General features: G+C 37.1%; 1 protein-coding gene across 2 annotated transcripts in view; it reads left to right on the top strand.

The window, feature by feature from the left end:
- Positions 1-11,982, top strand: part of HMGCLL1 (3-hydroxymethyl-3-methylglutaryl-CoA lyase like 1) — a 194,148-nt gene extending 182,166 nt beyond the window's left edge. For both annotated transcript variants that reach the window (XM_045498582.1, XM_045498585.1), the window contains 2 exons: positions 6,651-6,776; positions 10,646-11,982. In XM_045498582.1, the coding sequence (XP_045354538.1) occupies positions 6,651-6,776; positions 10,646-10,747 (228 nt within the window). In that variant the 3' untranslated portion in view covers positions 10,748-11,982. The remainder of the gene's footprint in view (positions 1-6,650; positions 6,777-10,645) is intronic.
- The last annotated feature ends 1,000 nt before the right edge of the window (positions 11,983-12,982 follow it).

Below are 12,982 nucleotides of genomic sequence, written 5' to 3'. Positions count from 1 at the left end.
GGAAGATCTCACAAAACAGTAAACAAGCCATCATTTAGTACTATTATATTCATTTTACAGTTGGTGGGACAGAGAAGTAAAATTACCAACATCATGCAGTTAACAAGTGGCAGAACAGGTTCAAATACAGGTCTCCCTAAACTGGTTTTTTAAGTACTATGCTGTATGCTCTCCATTTGTTTTTCAAGTAATTGCTAGCTCTCCCTGTCCTGTCTATGCTGCAACAATCCATTTCAAAATTTGTCAGTTTCATATCCAGTAGTTTTTCTAGGCTCTTATTTTCCTTAAATAGAAAGCCTTCTCCTTCTGTGAAGCCTTCATTACTGTGGTGTAAGTATTTAGAGAAAATTTTCCCACTCTGGCTTGTGACATTGGACCTCCTCCTGAACTCCTTGTCTCTTTCAGTAACTCATCTTCCTTCATCCACCTCCAAAAAGTGTTAACTGAATACTGTGATCTGAATCGCTGATGTTCTTGTCAAGTTTCTTCAGAGAACTCAAAGTGGAGTAAATCAAAGTGAATTCTTTTCCTTATTTTAATTGCTCTAAAAGATAACTGCCTAAAGCAAAAAGAGTAGCAACATGTTATGGGTATGTAAATGTATTAGGGGATTATAAAAGTAAAGGTAAGGAAACTAACAAAGGGTGGTTGGATGGAATGGACAATCTACTGTCTTAAGGTCTTTCATTATATGTGGCATGGATATTTGAAGGTACTTATTAAACATTTCTATTGTAAACCATAGGGTAACTACTAAACAATTTAAAGAGGTAGATTACTGATCATTTATTTTCCTGAAAACTTCGAGGTCTGTGTTGCTTTAACACATCTCTGTACCTCTGTCCATCCTCTCCTCACTCTACTTCAAAGGACATTTTTCTGTCCTTTTCTACAGGTTACTGGAGAAGTGTGGTATAGTAGCACCGTCCACTCAAGAACAGGCAAAAGTAGATGATGCCAAGAGAAATCGTCTCAAGAGATAAAATAAAATCATTAAGAAATGCCCCATTAACAAAAGAAAAGATAGAACAGAAACTAGCTGCAAAATGGTAGATTTTAACCTATCTCATCAGCTGGTATATCAGCTCTAATTGGCTGTGCCAATATTACTGCACACCTCAAAATGAATAGTGACTCAAACATATGGAGGTTTGTTCCTCACTGAATGTGTTTTTTTCGTGGGTATCTAATGATTTCATAATAAATAGTCCATCTTATCTAATGTGTTAACTACTTCCCTATTATCAGACATTTAACTTATGGCCTTCTTTCTCCTATTACAAATCATGCTACAAAGAATATCTACTCGAACATAAATCTATATTAACATTTCTGGCTATTTTCTTGGGCTAGCTTCATAGGGGAAAAAAAAACCTTTGGACAGCAATCATTTAATTTCTCAAATCTCTCATTACTAAATTGTGTACAGACTTTTTAGAAAGTTGAAGAAAGCGTCATAAGAAACGGGAAGGCTTTTGATTTGTCAGTGTTTTCTTCCTAATTCACACTTCACCTCTTGAAGTTATTACAAGGATTAAATGGAAAGTGTTTAGTCATCTGCCCTGCATATAGTCGGGGCTCATTAAACGTTAACAATTAATATTGGGCAGTAGCACACAGCTACTGCAAAAAGCAAGAAATAGTGTTTGACTTCTTGGAGGCTCAGTTCCCTCATCAGTAAAATGGGCCTGGGTTACCACCCATTCCACACTAACTTTGTGTGACTTTATCATATGTAAAGCATATGACACAGTATCTGTGAGGAAATAAACATTCAATAAATTTTCACTAATAGTATTTATTATTTTGTCTTACCACAATTGAGAATTTCCTTGTTATCTCTTTTTCCATTTCCTTACCCCCTCCTATGTACACAGTCCCATTTCTATCTCCATTTGAAATATACTAAATGAAGGTAAGAGTATAATCTATCTCATTATGTATAGTAAGGCAAAAAAAAATGAAATATGTCAGAAAATCTGTTCAAAGATAAAGGATATTATATGAAAGTATTAATAACCAATCACCAATGGCTTAGTTATCCCCCAACAGCAATTTATATGCCTATTATCATTTACATACCAATTTTGGTATATATGTCACTTAATTAAAACACTGAACTGTATTCATGTATGCTAAGTGTTCATTATCTGTGATTTATGTAATATGTTATATTCACAGTGCACATGAATGGCATAGAGTGCTATTTCTCAGGTGGTATCATAACTCAATATATACTAATTGTTTAGAGTACTGGTTGAGAAGTATCTCAAGGCAAGATCTGGGCTTATTTGAAAGAATGTCATGGTCCATAAGTGCTATCTGGTCTGACCCCTGGAAGACAAGTAGCCCCTCATGCATGGAAAATTGCAATCCTATGTTAGAGGGGATACTAGCTATGAGGAATGGCTAAGGAGACAAATATTAGAAAAATGAGTATATTTTTAATAGGTATCCTACATAGATATTTGCCTTTTCCCTGAGTAACTTAAACCCAAAATGTGTAACTTACACCATCGGAAATTACCTTATTTTTAAATTACATCTAACATAACGGTTATTTTTAAAGAGAAAGTTGATCTCAGGGGGTAAAGAAATTAAATGCTATTTCAAACCTTAAGGAATATACAGAATTTTGGTATGTGAAGATTTTAGTATCCTCAATACCTAAAATTTTAGATTCCATTAGATATTTTGAAATCATGAACATATAGGACATTGTAAATTTTGCAAAATGATTTGACACCTCTTAAGGTATTCTTCAGTTTTGTTTGGGAAGTAAGTTCTTACAGCAAGCACCAAGAAAAAGTCAAGATGTACTTTTTGTTAGAATATCAGCATGGTTTGGGCATCTAAGCAGTACACAAGATTACTACTCCATAGAGCTCACCTAAGATTGTAGCATAGAGTGATGTGCTCATGGTAGATCTATAATTTACCATTTTCCAGAAAAAGTGGGTACTAATATTTCATTCATTTTTCTCAGCCCTTAAGTCCAAGCGTGTAACTGCAGAGCTCAAGCAGACAGAGCACATGTAACTGAACTCAACAAGTTTATCATTTCCTGGTCACTGGATTAATAGCTTTAAGCATAGGCTTGGAGAAATGTGGGAGCCAAGCACACCTCCACCCTTTGAGTTCTGAGTTTTATTTTAGGGAGAATTAGTTCTCTTACCCTAGAGAAAATGACCTCTAGTTTGATAACTTCTCAGTGACAAAATATATAGTAATTTTAATTTCTAATGCTAAACCCCATGAGCTACAGGATTTTGTATGTATTCCAAGTTCCTGGCACATAGAATGCACTTCATAAATATGTTCTATTCAAAGGAAGACTAATAAAACATACACTGAATATATTGAACCACAGTTTGTAAGTTTCCTCTCTTAAAGAGAAAATATTTATTTGTATAATATAAAGTGATTTATTTACATGTTTGCCATTTTGGGGGGCTGGAACCCAGTAGGGTTGTAAATGCTTAACTTTAACTTGGTGGATTTTGAAGCTGCATTGCCACCTTGTGGCTACTCATCTAAAGATAACCTTTTCTCCAAAACAAAAAGCAAATGCTTTGTTTTGCCATCTATGGTGCAAGAAAACCTCTTGTGCTCACACCCCGGGAACACACATGTGTATACACACACACACACACACACACACACACACACACCTCAAAGAACCAGAAAGTAGTGGCTTCTGTTTGAAGACCTGGGAAGGGGGTTTTTAAGAATGATCTTTTAATGCAAAGAATCTCTTTATGACAAAATCATCTAAGAGCCTATCTATTATTTTCAAATACATGATAGTAATACAGTAAAAGTAGTGACATTTACTATAATATCATGATTTCAATAATTAAGTACAAAAACATCCTTCTATTTACCATCAAGAATCAAATATTTTTCTTCCTACTGGGTCAAGAACTTGTTTACATGATAGTATGTATCATTTCTAATGGAATAGGGAAGTAAAGAAAACATACATAGTAAAACCAAATTTTCTTAGTTGACTAAGACTAGAAGTTTCCAAAGCAGCTTGTTTAAAAATCTTAGTATATGGTCAACATTATCCATTAAGAGTTATTTCTAGGGAACAGAACTGCGCATTTAATAGAGATCAGAATGTAGGAGATACTGCATAAAAAAATACTTTTAAAATAGTACTGTGATTTTTTATTTTGGAGAGACAATTTAAAAGGCACTAATATTTTAATGTTCTCCTTCGCAGGTAATGTATACTTTAATAATCTCTTCAACTTTGTTTTAAAGTCACATATTGCGTAGGATTGATTCAATTAATTTGGGAATAGAGCTTACTAACAGAAAATCCATGTCTACAGCTATTCTGATGCTAGGAAAGAGGTAAAGGCAATTTTCCAGGTAACCTTTCACTCAGATCATGTCTGTATTCAATGATTTTGTATGCAGATTAACCCTGCAGTCTCACATGCTAGGAAGATCAGTTAATTGCAAAATAATGATTTTAATCAAGAAAACACATCTTATATTCATTTATGTTCATTCTCATTCTACTACAGACTACGGTTTACAGAGCCTTTTTTTTTTTCTTTATATATAATTAACATTCATTGTGGAGAAACTGGAAAACAAAGACAAACAGAATTAATTTACCTGTAATCATACCACCCAGTGATGACCACTGTTAAATGTTTTGGTCTATCATCCAATTTTTTTTTTAAACTTGTAGGCCTTGGTAGATATCCTCTTAACTCTTAAGAGGATATCTAGAAGAGTGATTCAAAAAGCACAGTCCCCTCCCCTTGGTATGACAAAGGGACCCAGGAGCTAAAAACCAATCTCAAGCAACTTGAGCCACAAATATAGAAAGTAATATTGTACACCAAACTGAAAAAAATACCATGAGTCCCTACTGATAAAAATAATGTTTGAATAGATAGAGGAGAATATACAAATCCCCCAAATGGGAGAATTCCAAATAATTTCTGTAGATACTCTCTACCTCTTAAGTGCGAGCTGCACATAATGACTTTCCTCCAAAGAGCATAACCTAGAAAGTGGGGAGTGGGGACTTCCTGGTGCAGAAGAACCCTGACAAACACAACCTCAGCCAGGTGATCAGGGTGCATATGAGTCATAAAACATGTTGATCATATGTACCCTTGATATGATGTATTGAGAAGGGCATTTTACTTCTGTTGTCTTTCTTGAAATATTTCAGAATTTTAGTCTAACCATTAAAAAAAAAAAACATCAGACAAACCCAAATGAAAGGACAGAAAAGGCCATTAATTTCAAAACTAAGGAAATCTAAAGAACGAATGGACTTTAATAACTACCAATATTTGTTCATCAGCTGTGACAAATTTACCCTAATAGCGTAAGATAATGGAATAACACAGGAAATTAGGTGCATAATATATGGGAATGCTCTGTTCTTCACAAGTTTTCTGAAGATCTAAAACCATTCTAAAACAAAAAGTTTATCAGAAAAGATAAAGAAAAGCAAAAGGAAGTGTGATCCCCAGAGTAGCAGCAAGAGCAGCATCAGGGATCTTGTGAAACATTCAGATGATCAAGCCAGCTGGCCACCCAAGAGCTCTGATTTCAGGTGCTTCTCATTTTAGCTAAGACCATGTTACTTTTTCTTCAATTCCCAGGTGATGAAGAATCAGAGTAGGCCTCTTGGTAGCATGTGATTATCCACTTGTCACATTTTATAGAAGCATACATGCCTCCCTGTCTTCTCAGTCTTCTCCGATCCCGATCTCCAACACCCCTTTCAGACCCCTCTGTGATCATGTCTTCCAAACCACCTCCAGCACACACACCTTCTAGCTTTCCTGTCCCTACCTACATAACCTGTGCCAATTTGCATGTTTCCAGAGACCATAATCCCAGTGTTGAATTCTCTGGAGACAGAGGTGACCTTGGGCAAATTCTGTAATCCTGCCGTACTTGAGTTTCTTCATCTGTGATTCGAGGATAGAAGAATATCTTCCTTATGAGGTTTTTTTGTGAGGGTTAGCAGTTAATACTCCTAAGATGTTAGGAGGAACATCTAGCACTTAATGAGGACCCAATAACTGTGACATGGAGCTAGCATTGGCAGTGGATGGCTTGCCTTACAAGGGTCTCTTCAGTTCTCCCAAAGCAACAGGTTTGGGTATGCAAAATAGTGGCTCAATAAAGATCGAGTGAATTGAATAGGTGAATTGAGTCCATTAAAATACTACTTCAAATACAGTGACCCTGCCACTAAGACCAGTCTTCTAAGGCACACTGACTTTGAGCTGGGATGTTGGAAATATTTTGTGTTTATATAATACTACTAGGATAGAGCTAGAGAATTGGTTGGAGAATATATATGACCTGAGAGTGAATTCATCTTACTTCAAGCTTCACCCCCTATGAATAACACCATTTTAATTTTTATCTAAGATTATTCTCCTTCCTGAGATGCTTAGAACTTCCATTAGCCTAACAGACAAGATTAGATAGAAAAGAAATCAGCACCCCAGGGACTGTTCTAGCAGCAGGTGAATAAGTGAGTATGGTTGCATAATGGGTTTAGATTTCGCTTATTTGCTCTTTGGAACAGGTTAAATAGAAATTCAACAATTTGCGTGCCATAAATAGACAAGCCCTGAGTGTTCTGGTTTGTTTTCCAGATGGGAATTAATGTGGTGGACTCCGCAGTATCAGGATTAGGTGGTTGTCCGTATGCAAAAGGTGCCTCTGGGAATGTAGCCACTGAGGATTTGATATATATGCTTAATGGCTTGGGGCTCAACACAGTAAGTAATTTAACATATTTTAATATTCATGCATGCCTTGCAGATACAAAGGGGAATGTGTCTCAGATTTGGGAAGCAATTTTGAGGTCAAAGTTTTACTACGCTTTTGCTATCTGCTAAAATGCACAGTGGGAAAACACAATAAAAACTCTTTAGGGGGCTTTATAAAGTAACTTATTGCTATAGCCCCATCACCAATAATGCTACCATGTCACATTTTTATGGTGCTTCATGACCTCCAAAGTACTTTTTCATGTATCATCTGATTTGATTTCACACACTGTGAGTCAGAGCCTGTGTCTTTGCTGTTAGGATTGTTATTTTTACTGTTTTGTTTTGGATGGATGTTTTCCTAGGAGGAAATGGAGATCTTGATTTTCTTGCACTGACAACTAGGGCTTCTGGAAAAGGGCCCAGGGCACTATTGAAATGGCCAGGAAAAAGGAGAGCTTAACAGTACTTAGGGCATGAGACACTGGACAACAAGAATAGTCTCTTTAAAAAAAAAAAGTACCTGGAAAGTCACATCCTCTACAATATTCACCTAAATTACTGATTAGTTTTGCCGCATGCTTTTTTTTTTTTTTAACTTTATTTATTTTTGAAAGACAGAGAGACGGAGACACAGAATCTGAAGCAGGCTCTAGGCTCTGAGCTGTCAGCACAGAACCCGACGCGGGGCTAGAACTCACAAGTGGTGAGACCATGACCCGAGCTGAAGTCGGACACTTAACTGACTGAGCCACCCACCCAGGCATCCCACCACATGCTTGTTAACATTACTTGAAAGCATCATCTGGATTACAAAATGGAATGTTGCTCCTCTCTCTCATCTTTTCTCTCTCCTCACACTACTTACATTAAAGGTCCTGCAGCACCATGTGCCACCACCACTTGGTTGGCCTTACTCCCCATACTCAATTTCACCTGAAGAGTGAAGTGCTACCATCTTCAAAAACTCTTCTAGTGTCTCCCTGCTTGATCCCCAGGTCCATACTGTTGGGTTCCTCACATTTGGGTTTCCATGCCAACCTGTGTGCTACTACCTCTGAACCTACCCTAAGGTTGTATAATGTATAATGTGTCTAGCTCCCCCTGCAGCCAGCGAATGATTATTACAACTGTTCCCTTTACACAGAGATGCTCCAGTGACATTTACTGGGTGATAGGTAAAATCACCTGGGACTTAACACCAAAAGCCTGTCTTCCCTGGTTAGGAGAAACTCTTTCATTTACAAAATTCCCTAATCATTTCCAGTAAAAATGTATGGCCATGACTTAGATGACCAAATTGAACTTAGCTGATGCTTTCATGCTTATTATGTACCAGGTCATGTTCTAGACCTTGGGGGATGAAATGCAAATAAGCTGTAGCTTCATTCAGAAGAATTCACAATTTAAGGAGAGGATTGTTACACTGGGTAGGAGTTGCAATTCAACCAGCTACCCAGCTAATAAGCCAAGCTTCTCTGTAGAATCCCGTGTCACCATGGCTCCCATGTCCAATTACCAAGAGCCACTTGTAAGTTACTTTGGTTGTTTGTTCCTTAATACCCTTACTATGTCAGCACAATCCCTTATCTCTTTTCTGGGTATTCATCCTCTACACTGGTGTGCAGGCTTCTGACTTGCCTTTAAATCCATCTCCATGCTGCCATCAGAGGATTTCATCCAAAATACAAATGTGAATATGCTTGGTTTCTTCTCCAGCACCCAGAAGTGGGTTCTCATTTACTGAAAAGCAAAGCTGTGTTCTGTCACCTCATAGTGCCTAGTCATAACTTTTCAAGTCATCTCTGCCTATCATCCTACATGTATAGTATCCATTTTTTCAGGTACTTTGTACTGTTCTTCTGTCTGCAGTGCCCCATTGGTCCTCCTTCTCAAAGACTTACACTCCCCAGGTAACACTCAAGTCAGGATTTACCCTTCCTGACACACTTTCCTGACACATTCCTCACTACTTTCTTATCCTCAGTGGGTTGACTAACCCACCCTCTGCCCTCGTAATCAGCTGGGCATTACTCTGTCAGTGTCTTTAATTATAATACAGGGTCCCCCCCCCCTCAACAGGGCTCCATATTGCCTGCTTTACTGTAAACAACCTGAGGACAGAAACTTTATTCTCCATGAGGTTCTTGAAACCCCAGAACATATCATAGTACATGAGACCTATTTAAGCATCTGACAAATGACTCAATATTAAACATGCAATGTTATTTCATAATGGTCTCTTAAGTAAAATGAGAGAGAAAGGTCAAAATGAAATTTTTGGGTAAAATGTCAGCAAATTCCAGTACATACTTGTTATCAATGGAATTCTTGGGGAGCAAAGAAGACTGGTTATCTTTCTGTTATTCCTTCCTGGGTGTAATTCAAAAATGAAAGACACATGTAGCTAATTATTCACAAAACTTAAATAGCACTGGATTTAGGATATCAACTAACATGTGCCTAACATGTCCCACCTAAAGCCATTCTCAGGACGCAACCAATAAACTCAGACCAAAGCAAATGTTGGTACCCTAGAACAACTTTACAGCAAAATTAAAATGAAAATCATTTATAAGTGTCACTTTACAAAACATTTATCTTGATCATTCCCCAAAAACAAAGAAGTAAACTACAAAGGAAACATTGCTCTACAAGTTTCTAGAGAGAAATCGGTTGTATTAAAATAATGATCTCCTTATGAGTCTTGTTATGAGAAGGCCCTGTGAATATTTATATTTGTCTATTTTAAGAAATTGATGGACTTGTACATAAATATTAAGAATTACTTAATAGTGGGGTGCCTGGGTGGCTCAGTCAGTTGAGCGTCCGACTTTGGCTCGAGTCATGATCTCACAGTCCATGAGTTCGAGCCCCGTGTCAGGCTGTGTGCTTGAGCCTGCTTCGGGTTCTGTGTCTCCCTCTCTCTCTGCCCCTCCCCTGCTCATGCTCTGTCTCTGTCTAAAAAATAAATAAAAACAATTTAAAAAATTAAAAAAAAAAAGAATTACTTAATAGCACGAAAGCCTGAGTCTGTTCGATTTTAAGTCCATACAGTTTCTAGTCCATGTTAAGGGAGGACTTGAGAGTTTATGAAATGCTACCTGAGGGCAACCTCTGGGTAATCTACCTAATTCTCTGTCTCCCCTAGTGACAGCACAAGTGCTGGGTGGATACCTTGATAGGGACCTTTTGTTACACCAAGCCCAAGAGATGAGGGGTATGCCCCAAACTTGGCCTTCATACCCAACTGCCTATCTGTCATTCGTGGATTTATCTAAGCCTTTGTTGATCCTGTTTATGCTTTCAGCCAGTACAACCTCACAGACAAACAAGTTCCAGATGTGTACTAAATACTACTTCATTTTATTTGACCTACAACTACTTCCTTCAATATCACACTGATAGTGTTTCTGAATATGGTTAAAATCATGCATTCACTTTTCTTCTATCTCCTATAGGTTGATCAAGTTTGTTTCTTTACATAGTAAAAAGATTTTCTTTCTTAAGTCCTTATCTATGAACTCCTCCAAACCATTCTAATTTTAATTGCCCTTCACTGGTATTTTGTACATTGTTTCTAGTTTTGTTACTGTCCTTCCTAGAGTTTAGGTACAACCTTGAATTACACTGAGGTCTTTCAGGTATGGCTAGCCTATGATTTTATAGAAAGGGCAGATTCAAGATATGCTTTATTAAAACATAAGAAACTAAAATGCTGACTGCAGGATTCATGAAGACAAATGTTGTCTTCAGATCAACAATGAACAACATTTTGTTTAATAATTTTCAAATTGTGAATTAACTACTAATAAACGGAAATCTGTTTTGTCTTCTTTCTCCCTAATCCAACTGATCTCCCTTCTTTTCTTTATCAGGGTGTCAATATTTACAAAGTGATGGAAGCTGGTGACTTTATTTGCAAAGCTGTGAATAAAACCACAAACTCTAAAGTAGCACAAGCCTCCTTCAATGCTTGACTTGAATAAATTTGTGACTTAAGGCTGAGAAGATCCATTTCATCTACAGATACTCATCTGAAAATCATTACTACCAAGTTGTTCTGAAATGTGAAGTAATAGACAAGAGTGGGGGAAAAAAGATATAATTTTAAAGTATATTACTGGACAAATTATGAAATCAGTGGAAAGCAATATCCAGTCATCGGTAAATTGGAAGCTGAAGTAAAACACTACAATTTGTAGATATGCCTTTGAACTTGGAGAAAAGTCTACTCTTTTGCTCCAATAGAAATAACTTTTTAATTTAGTAGATGTGAAAATTAACTTCAGGTTTCCCTAAGTATCAAATACTGTGTTAATACTTAATCAAGCTGGCTTAGCACAGTATACATATTGTCAGTGGTTTATGAGCTTCTGCGTAGTGTGCAAAGTGTGTGGCCTCAGTCCTATGCGTTATGCCTCTGGATCTCAACTTTCCATTTGCCAAGTCAGTTAAATTATGAACCAAGCGCCAAATCTCCATCTGACCGTACATAATTTTTAGCAATAGAACTTTTATATTTCAAGTATGGCTAACATCTGTTAACTATTTCAGCGACTTTATCTTGTTCCAAGAGGCTGTGGTCAATGGCAAGATGCCATATGCTGGAAACATTACGACCTCCCATGTTTGTGATATGCATCCAGTTTACCATACGTTCTCTTTCATCAAGTTTAGTAAAAACAAGCATGGTGTTACTCACCTATTGAAAAATATAAGGTTCAACTGTCATCTCAGTGTCTCAGCTGCAGTGATAAGAACAGATTGATACATAGAGTATAATCCACTTTGGTAATTTTCAAATCACATTCAAATTGCCTGAGGAAATGTCACTAAGATCCTAAGAATAGTAAGGCAGTTTTTAATTCATGAAACAAAATAAAACAAAACTGTTTTCATTGATTCCAGGTACTTTGATTAAATGTGATCACTATTGGTTGACTTTATGGTTATTTTTAATGTTGAAATGGCTGAAATTTTATCTTTTGCAATAGAAAATATTGCCAGGAATAGCAAAAGTTAATATGTCAAAGTGGAGAGGAGGAGCAGAAAGACTATGTTAAGAAAAAGCATTTCTGTAACCTATGCAAATCATATGGGGACAGAATTATTAAATGCGGGTCTGAATCATCAGTTCTATTTATGTAGTCTTCTCCAGTAATACTTGGTGATCTTATCTTTCAATAAATTTTAATATAACTTTAAATATGAACGTGAGCACTGTGGACTTTCTATAAGTATTCATCACAACTATTGAAATACAAAATTTAAAAAACTACGAGAACTACTGATTACAACTAACTTAACTTTGAAGATATTCGTAATAAAAGTCTCAAGGGAAACATCGGTAATCGACAAAACCGAACTAAATTCCCAAGAAGAAGCCAGCTTATCAGCTTGAGATGGGTATTAGAGCAGGAGCCTGTCATCTAGAGCGCTAACTTTTTGCATTTGGATTAGTGTTGGCAGGGAGGTAATGCAGGGGCAAACAGAATCACAGAACTTCATGGATCTGCCGGCTACGTCTCCCTTAGGTCTCTCTCTTCACAGAGAACACAGCCCTGTGCAGTGGGGCAGTAATGGGACACCTGCCCTAGTGTGCGCAGCTGGCAATGTACCCCATGTTCTAAAGACTGAATTTTCCTCTCTTCTAGAACTGTGGAGTTCTTAGTTATGAGATATCCGGAAACCGATCTTTTGGTACAAACTGCTTATAGAAACAGCCAGGATCAAAACTTTGCTGTTTTGAAACACAAACCATACAGTCTTCAAGTAATCGGAAAGTAAGCAGAGCAAGTAATCGGAAACCCCAGGTGCAGCTTAGCACACATTTAAACAGCGCAAATATCAATCTACAGATTCAGTTCCGAGAATCCTTCAATGTTTCCTATTCACACTCACAAGAAGGTCCATGTTTTAGTTATTTGTTATCCTTTCCCCACCCAAACCGTATAAACCTTTCTGCTGAATTAGAGTTTTATTTCTGATTTGTGGTGAAAAACTCAATTAAGCACATAAAGCTACCTGAAGTCCATAGGCAGAATCCCACCAAAGCCATATTTCAACTGACCGGGAAACCCTGGAATCATTGTAGGACCCACCCAAACAACCTGCACAGAAACCCATGTCAGAAGTAGCCATGGGGAAAGTCTTTAGAATGGAAAAGAAATTATGACCTTTATTGAAATACTTATCAAAATAATCTTGTGGAA

This window comes from Leopardus geoffroyi, chromosome B2, assembly GCF_018350155.1.
Source record: "Leopardus geoffroyi isolate Oge1 chromosome B2, O.geoffroyi_Oge1_pat1.0, whole genome shotgun sequence".
Classification (NCBI taxonomy): Eukaryota; Metazoa; Chordata; class Mammalia; order Carnivora; family Felidae; genus Leopardus; species Leopardus geoffroyi.
This window is presented reverse-complemented; position numbering and strand designations above follow the sequence as displayed.